The 22304-nt window shown below is 51.6% G+C and overlaps 8 protein-coding genes across 8 annotated transcripts; 4 read left to right on the forward strand and 4 right to left on the reverse strand.

The window, feature by feature from the left end:
* Positions 1-151: 151 nt before the first annotated feature.
* On the forward strand, positions 152-1123 carry BGZ61DRAFT_362462 (aminotransferase; the record flags this gene model as incomplete). Its single annotated transcript, XM_046241364.1, has 1 exon — positions 152-1123. One exon carries the CDS (start codon positions 152-154, stop codon positions 1121-1123), a length of 972 nt encoding a protein of 323 aa, XP_046099305.1.
* A 1148-nt stretch (positions 1124-2271) lies between these two features.
* On the reverse strand, positions 2272-2649 carry BGZ61DRAFT_317574 (uncharacterized protein; the record flags this gene model as incomplete). Its single annotated transcript, XM_046238891.1, has 2 exons — positions 2272-2326; positions 2435-2649. Coding segments are annotated over 2 exons (270 nt in total), but the record flags the coding sequence as incomplete, so codon positions are not given.
* A 1192-nt stretch (positions 2650-3841) lies between these two features.
* Positions 3842-6347, forward strand: BGZ61DRAFT_508906 (major facilitator superfamily domain-containing protein; the record flags this gene model as incomplete). The annotated part of the gene is made up of 5 exons (XM_046251978.1): positions 3842-4029; positions 4082-4538; positions 4592-5381; positions 5898-5985; positions 6305-6347. 5 exons carry the CDS (start codon positions 3842-3844, stop codon positions 6345-6347), a joined length of 1566 nt encoding a protein of 521 aa, XP_046099307.1.
* Positions 6348-6558: 211 nt separating this feature from the next.
* On the forward strand, positions 6559-7438 carry BGZ61DRAFT_362141 (uncharacterized protein; the record flags this gene model as incomplete). The annotated part of the gene is made up of 2 exons (XM_046241336.1): positions 6559-6845; positions 6904-7438. The coding sequence occupies 2 exons, from the start codon at positions 6559-6561 to the stop codon at positions 7436-7438; spliced, it is 822 nt and encodes a 273-aa protein (XP_046099308.1).
* Positions 7439-8039: 601 nt separating this feature from the next.
* On the reverse strand, positions 8040-10120 carry BGZ61DRAFT_521339 (uncharacterized protein; the record flags this gene model as incomplete). The annotated part of the gene is made up of 3 exons (XM_046252487.1): positions 9597-10120; positions 8265-9464; positions 8040-8123 (listed from the first exon to the last, which is right to left on the reverse strand). The coding sequence occupies exons 1-3, from the start codon at positions 9699-9701 to the stop codon at positions 8040-8042; spliced, it is 1389 nt and encodes a 462-aa protein (XP_046099309.1). The 5' UTR covers positions 9702-10120.
* A 195-nt stretch (positions 10121-10315) lies between these two features.
* Positions 10316-13328, forward strand: BGZ61DRAFT_105177 (Fusaric acid resistance protein-like-domain-containing protein). The gene is made up of 2 exons (XM_046236876.1): positions 10316-11988; positions 12036-13328. Exons 1-2 carry the CDS (start codon positions 10386-10388, stop codon positions 13241-13243), a joined length of 2811 nt encoding a protein of 936 aa, XP_046099310.1. The 5' UTR covers positions 10316-10385; the 3' UTR covers positions 13244-13328.
* Positions 13329-13412: 84 nt separating this feature from the next.
* BGZ61DRAFT_591795 (uncharacterized protein) lies at positions 13413-16240 on the reverse strand (the record flags this gene model as incomplete). Its single annotated transcript, XM_046256700.1, has 2 exons — positions 15298-16240; positions 13413-14399 (listed from the first exon to the last, which is right to left on the reverse strand). Exons 1-2 carry the CDS (start codon positions 16102-16104, stop codon positions 13413-13415), a joined length of 1794 nt encoding a protein of 597 aa, XP_046099311.1. The 5' UTR covers positions 16105-16240.
* A 487-nt stretch (positions 16241-16727) lies between these two features.
* On the reverse strand, positions 16728-20066 carry BGZ61DRAFT_591796 (peptidase S8/S53 domain-containing protein; the record flags this gene model as incomplete). The annotated part of the gene is made up of 8 exons (XM_046256701.1): positions 16728-17332; positions 17411-17804; positions 18032-18151; positions 18205-18229; positions 18534-18859; positions 18973-19282; positions 19476-19800; positions 19986-20066. 8 exons carry the CDS (start codon positions 20064-20066, stop codon positions 16898-16900), a joined length of 2016 nt encoding a protein of 671 aa, XP_046099312.1. The 3' UTR covers positions 16728-16897.
* Positions 20067-22304: the final 2238 nt, after the last annotated feature.

Consider the following 22304-nt stretch of genomic DNA (forward strand, 5'->3'; position numbering starts at 1 on the left):
CGGGGTTGATGGGGTTTGAACGAAGATCGTTATATAATTCCCGGGTTCTCATTCGAAATGGCAACTGACTTATCAGCTCGACCTCAGTCATCCACAGATCCTTTTACTCTATAACATTTCCTACATCTCTTCTACTGCTATCTTTGACATCATGGCGACTATGGACAAAATCTTCCAAGGCTTCGAGGAGCGTCAGGCCAAGCTCCTCGAAGACGGCCTCAAGAACCCTCTTACCCACGGCGCTGCTCTTATTGAAGGTCAAATCACACCCTTATACGAGGCGCGGATCCCAATCCTCGACCAAGGCTTCCTCCATAGTGACCTCACCTACGATGTGCCCGCCGTGTGGGACGGGAAGCTTTTCCGCTTCAACGACCATCTTGACCGGCTTGAGAGAAGCTGTGCCAAGCTGAGACTCAAGCCGCCAATGACACGAAACGAGATTGAACAAGTAACCCTTGATTTAATCGCCAAGAGCGGCATTCGGGACGCATATGTTCAGCTTATCGTCACCCGTGGCTTCCGCTTCGTCCGAGAACCTATGCCCAGCGGCACGCCTGAGAACCATTTCATCTATATCCTGGTTATGCCCTACGTATGGGTTATGCCTTATCAAATGCAGCCATTTGGCGGAGAGGCAATCGTCACCCGCACTGTTCGCCGTGTCCCGCCCGGTGCGATTGACCCAACAATCAAGAGCCTCCAATGGGGCGACTTAATCAGGGGTCTCCTCGAGGCGCAGGATCGAGGCTCACAGTACCCATTCCTGACTGATGGGGACGCAAATATCACCGAGGGTGCAGGCTACAACATCGTTTTTGTCAAAGATGGCAGTCTCTATACTGCTAAGAAGGGCGTGCTGGAGGGTGTTACCCGACAATCTGTTTTCGACGTTGCAAAGAACGCTGGGATCCCGGTCCATCTCGGCGACGTTCCTACTAGCCTGGCGTACGAAGCTGATGAGATCTTCATGTGTACTACAGCAGGGGGGATCATGCCAATTACGAAGCTTGATGGTGAGTCGAAGGGCGAGGTTGGTCCTATCACCAAGTTGATCTGGGATGGATACTGGGCGATGCATTACGACCCAAAATATACTACCGCCATTTCCTACGAGACGTAGGGAGCATAATTCGCTTTGAAAGGAACTAGTCGGAGAGAATTTGTAGAAGAAATTGATTATATTAGTCGCCGTCTTAAATGTCTGCGCCCTCATGGTCGAGCCGGGTTTACAGGAAGCCGAACTGTAATGAACTTCTGTCGGGCTATCAGGCATGGGTTTCCTGGTGTCCGACTGCTTTTCTTTGGCTACGTCAGTATTCCTTCTCGCAGGAAAACTGCCGTGGCGACTTTCTCATGGTTAAAGAGCATCTCCTCCACTCTCTTCTCCGACCCAGCCCCGCTTTCCAAGCCGCGAGTCCGGCCATTCCGTAGGTTTCTTACGATCTAATAGTAGCGTTTTCTTCTCTTTCAATTCATTGTCCTGCGAGATCTCTAACTGCAAGCTGCTTTATTAGTGGGAGGGCCGTTAGTGTAGACCACACCCGTCTATAGGGTAGGAGCTGGAGAGGGATGTAAGATAAAAAAAAGCAACAGAAAAGTCGTCATCTGGGAGTAAAGGATACGGGGAGCAATTGATCTACTGATTTTCGGACGTCTCTAAGAAGGGAGGGCAAAAATTATCGATAAGAGCTGCTGCAACAGCTACAGCAGAATGAGTGTACAGCGACAAAAGGTGTCACGTAAAGTAAAGAGGGGAAAAAAGGTGCCGCGTTATTTCTCAAACATACTCAACGCCTTAGATAGGGGAATAATAATCTAGCTGCTGGCCTCCACTGTAGTAAATCTCCGGGAGGACCGTTGGCCCCATCACACCGTTCAGGATGATGTCCGAAATCCTCTGAGTTCGCGCTCCAGCCATCGTTTATACGGCTTCTCACACCAATCGGTCGATGTTAATGGGCTTCTCTGCAGCCAACCTCCATGTCCAGGGTGGGGTATTAGTTCTATCATAGGGCTACTATTTGCCAACAGTCTCTTTACCCTTAGCAGTTTGAGGTGAATGGAGATCATCGTTGTAGAGGGAGAGGTACGCGAAGTATCATGACGAGGTATCAATACTCTAGATAAAGAAGTCTAAGAACAAGGATTTATTCCGTCCCTATAGTGAACACCCTACACTCCGCCTGCTTTCATCGTAGATCCATTTTCCATCTCCATACCTCCAGACGAAGAAGCCGATTGCCCCTCCACCACTTCCTTTGTTCCAGTCTTGTAATCCTTGTACTCGAAATAAGAAACGCCCGCTTCGTAAAAAGACAGTTTGCTAAAAAGATGCACAAGTTAGTCATCATTGTCTATCTCAAGTCCACTACGAACTTCCATCCAGAAGCAGATGCAAAAGTCCATTGTGTTGATGAGACTGGTCACTAACCACATGATGATGGCCAACACCACGATAACCCATCCGAGGGCGCAAGTAACGCCCTGGCAAGATTGTGTGTTTGCTTGGAGGGTCAAGAATGCAACAGCACCCCAAAATACAATCTCGAGGGAGTTGAGGATCAGGTTTGCCTTGAAACTCATCCATTTCCGGAAGTACTGGGTGTGTTGGCTTAAAACTTGGTAGAGAATAATGACCATGGATTTGCCGGCCTGGTTGCAATGATTGGTTAGCTTATCGATTCGTATTTGTGATGGGAATGCTGGAAAAGCTACCATTCCGAGAGCCATACTGCCAGATCTGGTCCTTGGGGCATTGCGGTTGCGCAAGACGAGGCGCACAACACCAAGGATCAAAACGACCAGGGACACAATGAGCTCCACAATGTGTACTGGCAATTTGAACCGAGAAACGAAAACACGTCGAAGTACGTTGACATTCATGGTGGCGTTGCTGGAGTAACTCTTTCGTAGACAGCGATGTTGCAAATTTCGGCTGAGACGAGGGCCAATGCTTAAGAAGTGCCTCGACCAGGGGAATGAACAAGTCAGGGGATAGTCTGAAGTGGAAATAGTTTAGACTTTGGAAGGTGATTGTTGTTGTTGAGGATGTCTGGCCAAGGGGTAGGCGACGTCTCGCGGATTTTATCCAAAACAATAAGTTCACGGTCCCTTACGTCGGTCATGGCGTTTGTTGAGGTCGTAAGGCTGTGCACTCGACCCGCCAACTCGGTCTCGCTTCCAGCCGCTCTAGTGTGCCACATAACTTGATAGACCGGTAGCCAGTGGGGAGCTTGTGAGCTAGGCATGGTTCTCGGACGTCATTAAGCATAAGCTCAAGCTCGATTCGGGTCTATGAAAAGAATTAACTTTAAAATAGTTATCGGATCTTCAATGGGGCTGAGGCACTACGTAGTAGACTGGTGATTGCGACAAATCTCCTGCTTTTTCGGGCCAGAGAACATTTAGCCCCGTCTTGACGTGACTAGTCGCAGGGTTCGTTCATCAGCAGGGATATGTCGATCCCATTTCGGTAGCCTTTTGTGGGTAAAATGCAAGCGGGGAGTTCGGTCTCGGTCTCGGTTTCGATATCGCTTCCTCGCACCCATCGATGATTGGCTGCGTGACTTGATATTGGGTGATTTGAAGCGGACTCGGGTGATGACAAAGTCCGGCTGTGTTGAATCGATGATGATATACGATGCTAAATCCGAATCTTAGGTTCTTTAACGCTCGTTTGATCCGGCTTCTAGACCTTTATCGTCGTTTTTGAGGGGTAATTCGAAGTTCAAGACCTTCAAAATACACAACGACGGCGTGAAAAAAGCGGTACCGTCCTTCTAATTTTTATTTTTTATTCTTATTCAGCTTGCGCTTTTTCTAGCTGCACGAGCTTGCCATGGCAGACGAATCGCAAGCGTCCGAGGTGACGCACACATCCGAAGTGACGCACTCGTCCGACGAAACTACCAACTTCAAAGTGGGATGGAATGAGCCCGCCGACCAAGATCCCGAGAACCCCATGAATTGGACGACGCGTCGAAAATGGAGCATCATTGGAATTCTGTCTTTCATCACGTTCCTAACGTAAGTCAATTTGCGGCTTCCAGCTAGTCGAATACATGACTTACCTTTGCAGACCACTGGCATCTTCCATGATGGCACCTGGAGTGCCCAACATCATGGCCACTTTCAACAGCACCGACGACATGGTGGCGACATTCATGGTCTCAGTCTTCGTCCTCGGATTTGCATTCGGGCCCCTTTTGATGGCACCCATGAGCGAACTCTACGGGCGACTGCCAGTCTACCACGTTAGCAACACGCTCTTCATCCTCTTCTCTGTCGGATGCGCTCTCTCCCAGAACGTTGCCATGCTCATGGCCTTTCGATTCCTATCTGGATTTGTTGGAGTCGCGGTTGTGACTTGCGGCAGCGGATCCATCGCCGACATGGTGCCTGCCGAACAACGAGGTGCGGCCATGGCTGTCTGGTCAATCGGACCTCTGCTGGGCCCAGTTATTGGACCGGTTTGTGCTGGTTTTCTCGTGGAGGCCAAAGGTTGGCGCTGGGTATTTTGGGTGACGACGATGGTGGTAAGTTTCGAGAGAACTCCTTGATAACAATGCGTGGCTGACAACCAGAACAGGCTGGCGCTGCAGTTGGCGTCTCGTTTTTCATACTCCGCGAGAGTTACGCTCCCATCATTCTCGAGCGGAAAGCAGCAATGTTGCGAAAATCGACCGGAGACGAACGATATCAATCAGTCATGAAACAAGAAGGAACGCCGAAGGAGGTCTTCCTAATCGCCATCACTCGTCCGGCGCGCATGTTTATCTTCTCGCCCATCGTCACGGTGGTGTGCATCTACATCGCCACACTATACGGCTTACTCTATCTTCTCTTTACGACATTCACCTTCGTTTACAGGGATTATTACGGCTTCAGCGCCATTGGTGCCGGGTTGTCCTTCATCGGCGGCGGTGTTGGTAACCTTCTAGGTTTATTATTCGTTGGATACCTCTCCGACAAGATCTTGAAGGAAGCCAAAGCCAATGGCAAGCCTATGGAGCCGGAACAAAGACTCGACTTGAAGCTGACGGTGCCAACGGCACTATGTCTTCCTCTTGGCTTGATCATGTACGGTTGGACAGCCGAAAAGCACCTGCACTGGATTGTTCCCATGATAGGTACTGGCATCATGGGCTTTGGCATGATTGGCATCTTCATGATCTCTCAGACGTACCTAGTGGACAGTTTCACGGTATACGCGGCTTCAGTAACTGCCGCGAATGCCGTGTTGCGCAGTCTACTAGGTGCACTACTCCCCCTATGCGGGCTGCAGCTTTACAACGCCATTGGCTTGGGCTGGGGAAATACTCTCCTTGGGTTGATTGCCCTTATGTTGGCGCCTGTTCCGTGGCTATTGCATTCGTTTGGTGGGAGGATAAGGAACAACCCCAAGTTCAAGAAAGAGTTTTAACGGCAAACGACCTGCCAGCATTTCATAAGAACCTCGGTCGAATACTATGATAGTATAAAAGCGTTGCCTTCCTCATTGGTCTGAAGCGATAATACATAGAAATGATTCATACTAAATTGCCGGTCGAATCAAGACATTAAAGTTCAACATGCAACTGTGACGATCCTTATCTCCTACTCGAAACTCATCAGTTCAGCTTCCGCATGATCGGAAGAAAAGGTCATGGGTGCTCTTCATCATTTCTCTTTGGGCACCTCACGGTGAATTTTTAAGTCGCCATCCACTATTGAGGTTCATTATGCTGGCGTCATTGCAACATTTGTTGACTTTCATCAGATCCACCCCAAAGTCCAATACTAAACTCGCGACACAGCCAACACACACTGCATTTTCTACCTGTAACGTAGCGTCAATTTGCAAGTGATGTAATTATCATGATCAATTGAGATCTTCCAAATAAGGTTGGTCCTAGTTCGGTACATGTTTAGTATGCACGGGGCTGCGCCATCTCCGCCCCATTCATCGTGTTTCCCAACTCGGTCTCGGTCTCGGTTTTGTAGGTGCGCCCCTTAATGAACTAGGCTGTGTTGTGCGCCCAACCTACAACGTAACAGCCGTCTGGGGACTTGGGCGGGAAAAACAGCTAATTAGAGGGATTTGCAGCCATATTTTCTCTTTTCTGTCGCGTCACAAGTGCCGTGATTCCGGTCTGGATTGAAACAGGCCCGGCATTGACTCTCCACGGTCACTTGGTCTCTGCTTTGCCGTCTGAGCCACAGGCTGTGTTGATGATCATGTCCCCCCAGACCTCTGCTTCATCTCAGTGGCATCCCTTCAGCCTCTCAGAAGTTCCTTGCAGGGCTTGGACCCACACATCAGCTCCATGAATAGCTCATGTCTCCATGAATCGTGTGAAACCTAAGCCCGCGCGCGGTAGTGGTACCGAGCTAGCTGTCGGATCATATGGCACCTTGCAAGGCCATACCGAAGTCAATCTCCTGCATAAGTTCTCCGCGATCCCACGCCTATCTTTCAATATTCCAATCTCCATTCTACATCCACACTCGATAACCACTCCTCCATTTTGGAACAACTTCTAGCCTTTACTTCTCGGGCCAGCGCTTCAATCAACCATGGCTTCCAACCTCCCGTCGCAAGCAAGCGTTAACCTCTCGTACGCTTCTCTCGGAATCTTCGGCGCGCTCTTCCCCCTCGCTGTGTTCATCGCGTGGAAACATGGAAAGGCAGGCATTATCTGCTGGCCGATCTTTGTGTCTTATTTCGGCCTCCGCTTCGCCTCTGACGCCTATCATATCATACGACGAAACAAAACCCAGGAAGAGAATACCGTCACCTTGATGACCAATGCCGGAAGCATCGTTTGCTTGTCACTGACCCTCATCGGCATGGTTTATGAAGCGTAAGCGTTCTTTGATGATAACTACCAACACCGAGTCCATGCATCTAACACAGGATAGACTATGCCTCATCCCCTCCAACTCGAGACGCATGGGCCGCAAGATTATCCTCGGTGTTACCCACCTCGTCAATACCATCGGCATTGGCATGGCCGCGTACGCAGGGAAGGCCGACCCAGACGAATCCGAAGGCGTCAAAAATGCGATGCTTAACAAGATCGGAAACCTTTTGATGTTTGGTGTCATGATTGGCGTTCTATTCTGGCTCTGGCCTACCGGAAAGCGCGTCTTCTCTGCACGACAAGACGTCAACTACAAAGCTGCTAAGGCGCTCATCATGGCTGCTGGACCGGCCACCGTTCTTCACCTGATCCGACTCAGCTACGGTGTGACATACGCTTTCAACCGCATCTCAAGCCTGGACCCGGTCACTGGAAGCTTCGCCACAAGACTCGTCCTGATGTTTGGAACGCAGCTCTTCGTCGTTCTGATTGTCCTTGTTGGTGGGTGGTTCAGCAAAGATGCAGTGCAGCCACAAGTCCGGGTCGATGACCGATCCATTGAGATTAACGATGCTTCGACCAGCCTTGTTTAAAGATGTGGTTTGCATAGGGTTGGGTTATAAATGGTTCTTTCTTTCAGTGCGATTATTGTTAAAGGGTGTTGTGACGGACGTGTTTTCTGAATTCTCTAGGGTTACAGGTTAGGCAGGTAGCATAGCTGAACAGTGATATTTGACGATTCCCAAGCTCTCGAGCGGTGCGCTCCTTTTGCCAGTTTAGATCCATGATGGCTTCATGCTCGAGCGAATGAGGGACGTTTTAATGAGCAGCAAAGCTATTTGCCTCATCCCCGGTCATAAAGTCAATAAATATCCACCTCAAACTCTCCCCTGCAACCTGGCCCTTGCAGTGAAGAGATTCTTGAGCGGGCTCGATTCTGACAATAAGTGGACCGTCAGTGGCAAACTCTCCATTCATCCCTGCAAATGGACTTGGATCTAACCTGTTGTTGTGCGAATAGGAAGCATGGTTATCCACAACGTGCCTGATATCTCGATTGTATGAATGGGCGGCTTTGTAGAGTGTGTGAGACCCATCCTCGTCATCTTGTAGTCCAGACTCTCCCACTTCATCCTCGCCCGTCGCAGCTTCCAAGGCGTCGTCTGAGCCGTCTATATTCTCCCATCCTCCATTTTAGCCTTCGGCACCCCCATGTGCATCGATTTCGTCATCTGTGACCCCGACCAGCTGCGCACCGTCGTTCATTCTCGCCAGTATCTTATGAGTCAGATTAATAATCTAGTATTATTCTTATTGCTTTTAAAACTCAAAATCCCTACTGTATCTTATATTGAATGTTAAAGCATATTATGCGCTCTTCGCGAACGTATATATCCTATCCAAACAGCCCTGACAGACTCTGCCATGAGTCGTTGTGACGGTTAAATCGGCCCAGTGCTTCTGGACATGTTGCATCGTGTTGCAATCGTACTTAGGCACCAGTCCATGGTAGATACTACCCGTCCCAGAAAGCCTCCCGCCCAGTCCAATCTTCCCAAGTAAGTCCACGACAGCTTCCACGCGTTCCTTTTTCCTTTTCAGCGCATCCCAGGTACATATGCCCAGACGTCGCCAGTATGTCATATTGCCTTCGTTTTCTTGCAAGAGGACCAATCCATAATGCGATTCGGATAACTCTGACGTGTCGATGAAGCCTAGATGAAGAACCTTGAGCTTTTCTTCGCTGAATTGGTCCGCCAGCTGGTCCGCAACTCTGTACTGGCTAGCGCCTTGACGAGATTCATAATCCGACGCGTTTGGCCACCCGGGAAACATATCAGGCGCGTAGTCTACGATGACGGAAATATAGGAATATGAGCCGGGATCATCTCCTGTCACCGCCTCTCCATGGATAGGTGCCCGTGGCCAGGCCGTCCGAAGGGTCGCGAAGGAACAGACCTTGCCTTGGAAACGCCCCCATATAACGTCGCCGATACACTCGGTGGACAGCACGCATTCCGTCTGGTACAGCTCAGGCTCCCAATCCATGGCCGCCGTCAGCGAATACCCGGGCATGGCCGACAGCGGGCCGACTCGCCAGTTCTTTCCCGTGGCCCGCGGGACGACGACCTGCCTGAAGCACTGGCTGAGGGTTGGACACAGCTCCATCAGGGCGATGCCGAGCTGGTCCTCGAGCTCCGGCAGAGTGGGCTTGTATCCCGGCTGCGCGCTCGGGTCCGACTGACCCAGGCGGAACCCAAACACCTGCATGATGCCATAGATACTGTCCAGCTTGTTGGATGGCTGGCGGTACACGGCCGCCGGGTAGAGCTCCATCGGGCTGTGAAAGGACAGAGCCGTGAAACCGGTACGGTTGAGAAGGTCCAGCGTCTCGTCGCATGCGCGGTCGAACGCGGTGAGCCGTGTCGTTCGCATCCTGCTCAGGCGTTCGAGGTAAAGTCGAAGGTCCTCGAATTCGCCAATCACTACAGCCAACGAGTAAAAAGCCTTCCGGCCGTGATCGATCCCGAGAAGCTTGAGCATCGACGGCTGGAAATTTTCAGGAACAACGTAAGAGTCACCTTTGGACTCCAATAGGCGGGTTTCTTTGATCAGCAACTAAAATGTATCGTCGAGTTTTATTGCAAGACTCTCTGTTGATGAGGCCAGCTCGCTCAACTCAGCGGTAGTCATGTGGTTGAGCCAGATATACACGGCTGATGCCTTCCGAAATATCGTCGCCTGCCGGACGATCTCGAGCATCGACTCGGTGTTGAACCTCCGGTCGATGCAGACAACGTCGACCCATATGAAGCCCACGGAGCGAGTATCGTCATCGGCCAGGGCCACAGTCATGCCCGACACCTTATTCCGACCGTAGAGTCTAGTCGCTTGTCGAATTGCGTGATGGGATGCGTCGACTTAGAAATGGTCGGGATCGACTCGAGGGATTCTCCATGCTCTTCCGGAGACGCCCAGGCTCTGTACCTCGGGCCGTTGCGTGTCGTCCAGAACCCATCTCCCCCAGGCATAGGACAGAGCGTTGTACTGGGGATCTTGGACGCCGCCGTATACGTTCCCAGGCTCCCACGGACATGACCGCAAGGTTTCTACATGGCGAAGTCTGCGTGGCCAAGACCCCAAGTTGGGATTCAAGCTCCAAGGGAGTCATTTAAATAAGCACAAGTTCGGGCAGACGAGCAGCTGTCGACATGACATATTATGCTGACAATCTTGAAGTTGAGCAGAGCCTAATCCAATCTTTGTGAGAAAACATAGCCTTGTTTATTCACATATAAGTAACCCCTCAGATGGAATGTAGGAGGCAGTCGCCTGGCTTATTAGGTTGACAGCATACCCCACTTATTACGGGATCACGAGATCTGACAGGCATCGAAATCACCTGACTGCCGACAGCCGCGTACCTAGACCAGAACCAGATACTCTCCATTGTCATAATGCACATTATTATTCGAGGTATCCCACGGTTATTCACTCGCCAATTGCGATTCATTCGCCACCACCTTGCGGCTGCAAGCGATGCCTCAGTTTATCGAGACCGTTACAAACACCATCTCGGACTCTGCAGCCCGGTTCCGTGTCTGGCTCGATACTCCCAATGGCCGTGGAGTCCTCAAATGCACAATCGCCTACACCATCGCTAGTCTCGCGACCTTCTTTCCACCGCTGTTCAATTTCCTCGGCAAGCCTGATGGTAAACATGTCGTGGCAACTATCACCGTCTATTTCCATCCGGCCCGGTCCGTCGGATCCATGATTGAGGCTATTCTCATCGCCGTCGTAGCCGTGGCTTACGCAGAGCTTGTGTCTCTGTTGTCCATGATTACCTCGGTGTTCTTCGGGTCAACCATGCATCTCGTGACGATATCGCATGTCTTAGTTGTTGTCGTGTTTATCGGCGGTGGCTTTGGGTTCATCGGCTGGGTCAAGCAGAGAATGTCGAATCCTCTGGTCAATGTCGGCAGTACCCTCGCATCGCTCGCCATCATTGGCGTTGTCACCAGGGAAAACCATGTCATCTCCAACGTCTTCTCCAACGAAAAAGTAGCCCAGGTGCTCAAGATGCTCATCATGGGAGTCACTACGACCGCTGCAGTCAATTTGCTCTTATGGCGGCACTCTGCGCGTCAATCACTCCGTCAGACCATGAACCGAGTCTCAATCCCTCTGGGAGACATGCTCTACATGATCACAGGGGGTTTTCTTAGCGGTTCCGAAGCCGGCCTTGCGTCGGACGGGTTCGCTGCTGCTTCCGCGCACTATTCCACGTCCTATTCTCAAATGATGAAGGATATGAGAGAAGCCAAACTTGAGCATTATTTCCTTGGCTATGAGCAGATCTATGACCATGAGAGGTCTGTTGCAAGGTCTATGGAAAATCTGGCACAAGGTCTTGGTGGACTGAGAAATGCAACCAACACTCAGCTCGAACAGCTGAAACATTCCGAGCAACTCAATCAATGCGAAACTGGTCTTGACAGTCCGAATACAGCTCGCGAACTTTTTGAACAATTTAATGCTTCGATAAAGATGTCAATGACATCCTTACGACAAGATCTTTGCACAATTTTGCATGAACCGCAATTTGGACATCCGAGTTATGAAGTTAATATTGATGAGGATCTACGACGAAGCTTGATGGACTCATTAAGCACTTTCAACGAGGCTCGGTCGGAAGCTCTGCAGCGGCTTTACGACCGCATAGAACAGATGGATTCGTCACACGAATCAAGACGAGCCAGCTCGGAGGAAGTCGCTGCTGCCTGCGGACACTTCACTTTCAGCTTGCAGGCCTTTGGTGAAGATGTGATGCAGTACCTAGATGTCTTGGATGACTTGCAACATGTCATCTTGCACAAAAGCCGAAGCTGGAGGTGGCTTCTGTGGTGGAAAGATGAGAGCGCGGAGGGCCATAATGCAGCTATCAGATTGTTCGAGTCTGCTGAAGTACATCCTTTGACCGAGACGAGACAGCGGACAGCGAGCTTTCGAGATGATGCAGAAGCAGTTCCGGGGCCAGTGGATGTTATGACCTGGAATAATGCCCCCGGCGTCAATAAGATCCTGGCTTGGTTCTGGCAAAGCATATCTGCATTATTCAAGAAAATGGCGCGAGATGACAGTAGGTAAAACGGTTCGCTTCTATGCAACGTTTCTGACACTCAGCAGTTCAATTTGGGCTCAAAGTCGGTATTGGCGCTGCCTTGTGGGCAATGCTTGCCTTTCTTGAACAGACGCGAGACCTGTATAATCAGTGGCGTGGCGAATGGGGCTTACTGTCGTTCATGATTGTCTGTTCCATGACTGTCGGCACATCCAACACCGTGGGTTGGGCCCGTTTCATCGGCACCCTGTTCGGTGCTCTATTTTCTATCGTCAACTGGAAAGTAAGCCATGGCTATGCTGTGCCCCTGATCTTCCTCGGCTGGCTCACCAGCTTTATCAACTTCTACATCATTGTAGAGCGTGGTAAGGCTTCTCTGGGTCGCATCAGTCTGCTTACGTATAATGTGTCGACATTACATACTTATGCCATGCAATACAAGGCAGATGGGAAAGACGGGACTGGCAGCGAAGGAGGCGCACACCCCGATATTATAGAGATCGTGAAGCACCGAGCCATTGCTGTGACAGCGGGCATTGTCTGGGGCCTCGTTGTTTGCCGAGTCATCTGGCCCATCTCGGCGCGCCAGAAGTTCAAAGAAAACCTCTCCGTGCTCCATCTCCAGATGGGCTTGATCTGGAAGCGTGGACCCCTTGCCGTGCTGTTCCGCAGCGAGGGTTCTCAGAGCTATCTCCAATCAGGCGAACAAGTCGCTCTGCAGCGGTACGCCGCTAATTTGGAAAGCCTGAGACAGTCTGCTGCGTCCGAGTTTGAGCTGCGGGGGCCGTTTCCCATGGATGTCTATGGGCGTGTTTTACGAGGAACGACGCGGATTCTTGATGGCTTCTATGGCATGAGTTTGGTGGCATACCGCAAGGGACATCTCACGGAAGGTGAGAGGGCCTTGCTGCAGTATACGGCCCGTGAACGTGCCATCTTGTGCGATCACATATGCCAAGCATTCCAGGTTGTCGCCAGTTCAACTATGTTGGAATATCCCTTTACAGATGCGACTCCCAGCATCGTATCGGCGCGCGAGAATCTCCTCGCCAAGATCTTTCAATTCCGAAAGGATTATTCTTCGACGTCAGCGAATGGAAGAGGCCAAGTCAGCACCGATTTGGCTGAACCCTTGGTAGAGGAGAAGGATTATGCTCTGCTGTACGCTTATACTCTTGTCACAAGCCAAGTGGCGGATGAATTGAGGATGGTCGGCAAGGAGATTGGGAGCTTGTTTGGTGTGCTCAATGAGAATACACGTCTTCTAAGGTAGCTACTTAAGGCTGCATCTGGCCTCTAACAGTATATGCCATTCAAAGAGAGCCTTGAACCTGTACGATAAAGCTTGAGATAGATGTTTGCGACTTTTGGTCCGAACGGTTAACCGTATGACGGAATGCGACAGTATCATTCATGACATGTAAACTCGAGGCTGCGCTATGCTAATCAACTTTCTTCTCCTCACTTGTACTGTTGTCTTTTTGCGTTTTAGAGCCAATTTTCTTGACGCAATTCACATTCTGTTTGAGAAAGGCAACTTGACCATCAACGCTCTGCCCAGCACGAATGACGCGGTTATTAAACCCATCCTCCAAACGATTGAGGCGCTTGGTAGTCCCTTCCTCCATCCGATTCAACCGTTTGCTGAAGCCTTGCTCGAGACGTTTCAATCGTCCAGTAGCTCCCTGCTCAACAGCAACGCTGCGATCCGTGATGGTCTGTCCGATTCGGGCATATTCCTCGCGGAGACGGGTGTTTGATTTCGTGGCGAATTTTGACAAAGCCTTTGCGCGTTGATCGACGGCTTTGCTCATGCTGTTGAGACGGGTTTGAACCTTAGAGGTTTCTTCACTGTCCTGAGTTTCCGTTGAATGCTCTGATATCGCTGGCTCTTGCTGATGGTCGTGACGCTGATTTGGGTTGTCATAGTGGGCGTCTGTCTTGTCGGAACCAAAGACCTGCTTTTCCGTCATATCGTGCCTGGACTGCGCAGACCAGTACTGTGACGGTGCCACCTCCTTTTCAGCTCCATCGTAAACGATTTGTGGATGATACACCTCTTTCTCGTCCCCATCGAAGTGTTGGGGTTTAACATTCCCTGCCTGGGCGATGTAGACAGCCTCTTTCGAGCCCTCATGATAAACTTGTTTCTCGTCGGAAATCTCGTTGCCGTAGTAGACCTCCTTTTCTTCGACTATGTTGTCGAGTTGAATGACCTCTTTATTGGTGTCTTCATCGTAATGTCTGGCGGTAACGTGACCGTCTATTGGCGTAGGAGGTGTGAGAATGAGTTCGACGCGAGTCGCCCTAGAAGAAGCTGTTGGCTGAGATTGAGAGAACGAGGAGACGGTCTCCGCCGCGGAGGGCTGACGCGACTCAAACATGTTGACGATGGCCTCCGCTTGGTTCTCGAAAATTGATGACGTGCGCTTGGGTTTAAATACAGCAGGCCCCTAATATCCCCTGGCTGATTAGGTAAGATCAGCGCTGTTTTGACCTCGTATGGGAGATCCCACGCTAGACCTGATGCTTGGGAAATGGGGCTGTGCGAGTTGCACCCCATGCAACTGAAACCCCGGCTGTCGCCGACAGCTAGCTACACGCGTATTTAACCGAGATACAGTATGGATCCTCTAATGAAGGAGATAAAATGCCATTCAATCTATTAATAGTGTGGGTTGGACTATAGTGATATTCCGAAGGATATGGGCAGAAAGATATATAAGGGTGGCATCTTTCGCATGTATTCAGGAAGGGGCATGAGTTTTTTTAGACCTTAAAAGCTCTGTCTCAGTTTTTTGGGCCTCTGTACCAGTTGTCTGTAAAAAATTTATTCCTTTCTTCTGAATTTTTTTATGTTCTTCATTAACAAGAATATAACAACACACTCTTTTGTTCTTTTTAGTGACATCCAGTCTGGCTGTCAGGCAATTCCCGTGCAAGACCTGATATTCATCTGGACTATGATGAGCTAGATAAGTTCCCCCTCCTTAAGCTACCTCATATAATAAAAGCCTCGTTCCCTCGAAAACTGCTATTCGATTTCGCACAACAACCCCAACAAATAGATTTCGGAAGAACCATAACCTGATAGCCTCTTCCAATCGCGAAGGACGTCAGTGCAAGGCGAGCAAGCCAGTTCCGATAAGCCCGTACAACAACTGCATTTCAGGGTCGGTCAAGGAACTCTTCCCAATCCAGGTAACAGATCGTTGGTATCACACCGGCACTGCCTATATACGTATCTACAAACCTACAGACCATGACTAGCCATGGGTTGTATGTGTCGTAGGCTCTTCTTCATTCTTTCTGAATAAAGAGAGTTACCATCTCAGTTGAAGAATGAAAATCTTGCGGCTTCTGCCTATCAAACTTCGCCAACTCCACCTCGTCCTTCCGCGCGGCCGGCCCGCTCTGCCCCGGGTCGAACATGGCCTTTTGCGTCCTGTCCCCTTGATCGTGGAGCCCCAGGAACTTCACGTAGGAAAACTGCCTAATGCGGTAGGCAAACACGCATTCGTCTTCGACCTCGAGCTCCGTGTTGGCGCGGGCCCCCGTCTCGTGCCTGAGTCTGGCCTCGCCCTCAGCGATATCCGGCACATTGACGTTGCCAGACGTACCGGCCCCGCTGCTTCTTTCCTGGGTCTCTGTGCGAGTATATCGGCCTGCTGTCGCCACGCCGACGACCATGTAGAGCGGCTTGCGGAAGTAGCACCCGCGCAGATAGTCGAGCACGCCCTGGCTCTTGAGGGCCGTGGGCATATACTCTTTGTCGGCCCGCAGGAGGACCTCAGCCTTCACGTGCAGGGCATCGACCGTCGTGCTGCAGGTGTGCTCGCGGTGTGCGTCCGCCGAAATGCCGGCGCCAACGAAGGTGGGAAACTTGGACACGGCACTCGCCAGGGCGCTGTCCTTCTTCTTCAGCTCTGTCCCGAGATGGAGTTTCACAATGTTGGACATGTCTTGCCGGTCATCTGGGTCAATTTCGGGGATCTCCTTCCTGTTGAGGAAGCTCTCGAGGTTCTCAGGTTCCGACAGGACGGTGCCGAGCCGTGCGATGGTGTTTGGGGGAACGGGGAGCCTCAGGACAAGCCATTTCATGTCGCCGACGGGCTCGCCGGCAGGTTGGGTCATTGTGCTAACACGCAGCGTCGAAGAGGCCGTGGATAGAAATGATACTCTCAGAAGACACTCCCGGGTTTGTCTTAGGATCCTTCCGTTGGGTCGGCCAAGGGTTGCACACTGCTCTCTTAGCCCGCGGTGGGACGATATTGAAGCTGATCAGGCAGGAATCTGGGTTCGACCCCTCTTTTTGACCTGATGTTTCGGTGCGGCTGACAGACCGTCTCTCTTTATTGGTCTCGGGCAAATGATTTCCCCTCCGACCAAAGGAGGTGGGTTAAAGAGGTTGTATATACCTATCGATAGGCGGCTTGCTCTGTACATACTGTCGAAGGCCATGAACTACAATAACAGCTTTATATTACGGACTGTTTTACTTTTGCTAGCTAAATCAATAGATATAAATTTAGCATTTCATTAATCCAGTGCATTTAGTACCTGGACTCTCTAAGTGTTCCTGAAAACCTATACGTGAGCATGGCGGTGATATACCGTTATCTTGCTCAGAACAGTGCTGCAGATCATCGGTAGCCGTCTCCTTGGTCCATCAGCCGGGTAGTATTTGGGAGTCCTCTTCTGTTATTAGTTGTTGTAGCGGCTCACCTCCTAAGTGCTCCTGCTATGATGTTCAATGCATGTTCTCTCCCATCCTCCAGGTGGAACTCCTCCCAGAGGAGCTTCTGGCTGATCCGGTAGTACGTGCCGCCCTCATTAGACACCGCCTCACTAATCCTTTCCAGCACGTTCCTCATGCCACGGTTCGTCCTGAGGACTGCCTTCCAGTCCCAGCCCCTGTTGGCGCTCTCTAGATTCTGGACTTGCTCCTCACAGGCCTCTGTCCCACAAAGGCCAGGATCATGGCGCCAACGGCTGCCGCGACGGGCGTGGCGAACAACGTGCCGCTGCAGAGCTGAGGCTCGCCTCGCCGCCCGTACGAAAGAATCCTCTCCCCGACGACCATGAGATTGGCCTCGTTGGACGCCTTCCCGATAAACTCGGACGGCCGGCCATTATCCGTGCTGGAGTGAATCCCGATAGCATATGTCAGGTTCTTTGCCGGCCAGGTCACATCGGCCGTGAGGCCCTCGTTGGACGTAGCTGCAAAGACGAGGATTTGTTGTTTAACCGCTCTCTCCAGGGCCGTTCTGAGGTCACTGATGCCGGGATGTTTTTGTTCATCGCGGTAGCCTAAGGAGAGGTTGATGACGTGGACTTTCTGCTCGACAGCCCAGTTAATAGCCTACAGAGGTGGGAAATGAGTGAGCTTGTTAGCTTGAGACTCCATGGAAACTGGTGCTTGGACGGGGGTTTCGTTCACCCTTGCAACCACCGCTGGCTCAGGATCCTTAAACTCCGTATCCTTATTCCGGTCTGCCTCCTCGACATCTGCACCCCGACAGACGCGGGCAATATACAAATCAACATTCTCCGCAAGACGCAAGATGATGCTGGCAACCTTTGTGCCGTGTCCGTCGAGGTCGTGGGTGTTTGCGTTTAGATCCTCCTCCTTTGGGACGCAAAAGTTGGAGCGAGCCACAACCCGTTTCCACGGTGGCTTCTTCAGCTCCTTGTTCTCGTTCTTTGCGTACTCGCCGTCGTCCATGCCAGTGTCCAGAACGGCAATGCGGATCCGTTCGTCTGTTGCACCAGGTTGGAACCGTTCCTTGATGGTGTGTTCCAATTCTTGAATACTGCTTGACGACTCGGTTGGTCTGCGGCAGGTTAGCACATGCAGCACGAGACACCCGGTTCTGTTTCCGAAGCTTTTAGAATGCTCCTTTGAGCTCTCCTTGTAAAACATAGCCATATCCTACCTAAAATAAGTAACCCAAGTATATAAAAAATACCGCCTGCGAAAAAGGGCAAGTATTTTTCTGTATGAGATTAAAGAAGAGCCATTGATGCTTGAACACGATATGTGAGACAAGTAGTAACGTACATCTGGGAGGTGAAGCACCTGCCAAAGCCAAAGTGGATGGAAGGTTTGGCTGCTAGCTGGCCTAGAGTGCCTGGTGAAAGCGTGATATTCGCAGGGCGCTCAATACCTTGCACGGACAGTCTGGTCGAACGTGAATCATCACAGGGCCTCGGGGCCTTTGCCGATCGACTGACCCTACCGGCAAGGCTCCCGCGTCCTCTGGTGACTCCAGACCTGTTAGCTGAATATCCCGATGGTTGACTAGTAGACACTGGTTGTGTCTGGGCTGTCGGTTGCCGGGTCCCTCGTCTTACTGCTCGAGAAGCTCCGGACGCCGTCGCAAGACGAGGCCTTGCGGGCAACTTTGCTGGAGAGATGTCAAAGGATGTTTCGGGGCGAACAAGGTGGGTTTGTCGGCCCCTGGAGGATTGGGTGCTGGCGAGACGCCGCCCAGTCGCCGCATTTTCTATCAGGCCCATTGCAGACTCGATCGAGGGCCGCGGGACTGACGTAGCCAACTTACCAAGACGAATTCCTCCCGCCTTGAGATCCAGGTTGGCCGGGCGCCATGCTTCAGGCCCCAAGGCGTCTACGGCCTTTCTCAACGGCTCGACGATGCGCCTGAAGATGACGTCTTGAGCCGACACACCCGCACTTTGTATCTGTTCCTCGTTCCAAATCTTGGGGAACATAAGGCAGTTGCGAACCACTTCTCGATAGCTCTCCCCGGGGTCCTCTGGCGCGTCCTCGTCATTCAGGTCTTTCAGGTTGTAGATGTTGACTTCCCGGGGGCCGAGCAGTGTCTTCACCTCGTCCCCCGCGCCAACTCCAAGAGCAGCTTTCCAAAAGCTTGTATAAAGAGAAAGCCGTGATCCAGGCCACGATCCAGAAATTTCTTGACGTCCGAGGGTGCCGGAACGTGGGCCAATTCACAGGATATGTACGGGTGGTGGATATCATACACCATATGGCCGTTGCTCTCTTGGAGAAAGAAAACGTTGCGCAAGTTCCAGAACGCCTGTAACCAGGGCCCTGCAGACTTGTCGTGCAAGCAAAGGAGAGCGTGCGACAGAGCGCAGGCTAGGACTTTTTTGTGTTTGGGAGAGAACTTCCCGCCTGGCTTCAGCACACCATCACCCGACAGCTCGAGGAGTGACTTCGTGGGTGCAGCAGATGGCGGAGGCGGTCTCTGGTCGAGGAGAGTGACGGATACGTCCGAGAAGTTCGAGTCGGCCACCTGAATGGCTAGATATTCCCCTGCGTAGTATGCGCCTTGGGCATGTAAACAGAGATTTTGGATGCTCCGGTTAACTTGCGGATCGACCAAGTATCTATTCCGAGAAGATCAGCTATAAAACAAATAGGCAGTTTAGGACTTGAGGCGAGCAATTCGTACCCTTGCTCGGCAAAACCCATTGGGTGTGCTGCCAGGTCTTTTGATCTGGGCAAGACGCCAATAGCATACAAAAGCCCCGATCCTTCTCATTATTCCTTGCGTCTGATTCCGCCGCCGAGAACCGGTGCTGGGTGAGGTGCAGCATGGCTCGATGCTTGTCGTGCCTATCGGTGCAGGGCTGAAGGTGTCGGATCAATGAATTGAACAGCTCGCTCGATCGGCTCCAAAGAGACTGGTAGAAAGACTCTCTCTGAGTACTCAACTTGGTGGGCTCGGTGTCTTCGGTGTCCTTGGGGGCTACGGCGGGCTCGCCGAGGAGACGTATCATGGTACCATTGAACTCTGTGACTTCTACAGTTGCCTCCCTGAGATTATCAATGGTATAATCCGAGCACTGAATGAATTGTAGAATAAGAAGCAGAGTTTCTGTCGCGCTCTTGAAAGAGGCGCGTGTATGTCGCGAGACAGCACGGTCGGAAGGGATGTGGATGGGAATTTCCTTAATCTTCGTCCTTAGGATCTTGGCCCATAGGCTCTCTTTCCCCCCTGGGAAAAGTCGCGCTTGCAGAGTGTATCTACAACAATCTGGAGATTCGCATACTCCTCCATGTCGCCGATCGTGGTGGCCTCTGAGGAGAGGCGCTGCCCGGTGGTCGACATGGCGACGGCCGTTTCCGATCGGAGCTGTTCCTGCAAGGGTCGTGTGCCCGTGGCCTAGGCGCAAGGTACCTAAAACGACAGAAAGGCCACCATATATCTTGCTCCTGCACTCAAGCCCTCGGTCCAGCGGGTCGGGGTAATGGGTAGGTCGCGTTGGTCTGGACGGACGACAATGGCCGAGGTCGGGTCGAGGTTGAGGGTGATGATCTGAGGACTGCGGTGAGGTTAGCGAATCAGGGACGATAGACAGTATTCTCTCTAATAGGCGTGAGTGATAGACGATGATCTACCTAGTACCTACCCTACTAAGAGTTTGTCGTAAGGTCGTAAGGTCGTAATCAGAGCAAAGGGCCCATCTCGGGAGGGGAATGAGGGGAATCCTTTTTTTCGTCTCAGCCTGTTCTTCTCAGCCTGTTCTTCTCAGCCGCACCCGGCTGCATTGCTAAGGAGTACCAAGGAGTGGCTTGTTGCTCCACTGGTTGGTTTGCCTGTCCTTAACACCGCCTGCTGACTTGCAGGTGGTTGCGTTGCAGGGGTCTCCGACCATGTATTGGCTGAAGTAGGTTCTCTATAATAGGGAGCATTACAATTGTGAGATCCGAGACGCCTTCCCCGCTTTAGTTCGCTCTCTTGGCCTCGACAGGCTGTTGAAACAGCATTTTATTCTTCGCAGCGACCGCGATAATGGCCGACGATCAAAACATCTTCGAACTCACGACCGACTGTGACGAGGCATTCAATCGCATCGCGACAGACCCCGCTGCTGTGTGTGCTCCAGTCGTCGAGAAGCTCCATGAGCGGTTTGATGAGTGGGCAAAACACCTGGGAGCTCGCGCTGCCCCGAGCCTGTCTCTGGACACTCGCCTGATGCATAGCAAAACGTTGCGGGAGCTGGTCTCGAATTATCTACAGATAGCAAAAAGCTGCCTAGACAGTGGTAGGACGCGGAACAACCTATTTTTTCTGAAGAGAAGTCCCCGAGTCTCTGATACGGTGTCTAGTCGTGGAACAATCTGAAAAGGGAACCGGCCCGGCGTCCCTAGGCACCATCATCCACATGATGAGCCCAGGGGAGAGGAAGAAAGCTGCTCCTCTACTGGTAGATTCCCTGCTGGCGCTCGAGTCTGCAGTAGACGGACTGTACCACCTCGGCATTGCTATCCGGCAGTCATCATCCGGCGCTCTCTCGCAGAGAGTCCTGGCCTTCATCGGCAAGAACGACGACAGTCTGTTTGAAACTGTGATGCTCGGAAAATTAAGACAGCACCTCATCGAGGGCGTTCAGGCTGTCGGAGCCAGCAAGAGTGAGACCAAAGGTCGAGATGGGGACGAGGTACGCGGGGCAGCACAATCAATCTGCAGACAGCTCGCCGTTTCTGTCACATTCCGGCACTTTATGGTTCTCTACCGACGAAGCCACGAGGATAAGCTTGCCAGGAAACGAGCTAATGAGGTCGAAACTCTAGATGCCCAAAAGCACGATAAAACGGGGTCAGGACCAACCCAAGAACCCCTGCTGCAGGAGACACATCCTGTCCCTCCTCTCCATCCTCGGCGCGGGAGGCCAATCACTGAACGCTCAAAGCCCGCTGAAATCGCAGCAGAACGCTCCGAGTCAGCCCCAACGATTCCGGATTCTCAGGCAGTACAGAGGAAGCACTCCCCTTCACATCGGTCATTCATCTCCGGGATATCTGTGGTAGCCGACCATGTGGACTTCCCCAAGCCGCCCGTCGTTCCCGAGCGTGACACACATGCGCACTGCCCTTACTGTTGCAGCCTATTCACCAAAGCTAAATACAATGATGACGAATGGTGGAGGTAAGCAGAATTCATTTCCGTGCTCCTACGCAATCCCCATGTCTGACCATTCTGAAGCTGCCATGTCAGAGACGACCTCCAGCTATATGCTTGCATCTCGGAAAAATGCCTCGAGCCTCCTCAACTCTTTGCCAGGTTTGAAGAGTGGAAACAACACATGGATGGGCAACACACCAGGGATTGGATACAACAAGTACACCTTCCCCTACGATGGTGTTGTGACCTGTGTCCAGAGACATGGTTCGACGACGAAACTGACATTGAAAGCCACATCCTAGTTGAGCACAAGGACTATGCCGACGAGTCACGACTTGCTACGCTCAAGGAGTGGTGTGAGGTCCGTCTAACAAGACCACCGTGGACGTGTCCAGTTTGCAACTGCATACCCAGCATTCTGCAGCCAGTTGCCAATTCCCA

Source organism: Ilyonectria robusta (assembly GCF_021365365.1).
Source record: "Ilyonectria robusta strain PMI_751 chromosome Unknown BGZ61scaffold_22, whole genome shotgun sequence".
Classification (NCBI taxonomy): domain Eukaryota; kingdom Fungi; phylum Ascomycota; class Sordariomycetes; order Hypocreales; family Nectriaceae; genus Ilyonectria; species Ilyonectria robusta.

Bases quoted from the DNA above. Each gene is read 5' to 3' on its own strand.
- BGZ61DRAFT_105177 (XM_046236876.1), top strand. From the start codon at position 10,386: ATGCCTCAGTTTATCGAGACCGTTACAAACACCATCTCGGACTCTGCA. The intron at 11,989-12,035 runs GTAGGTAAAACG...GACACTCAGCAG, and splicing joins GAAAATGGCGCGAGATGACA to TTCAATTTGGGCTCAAAGTC.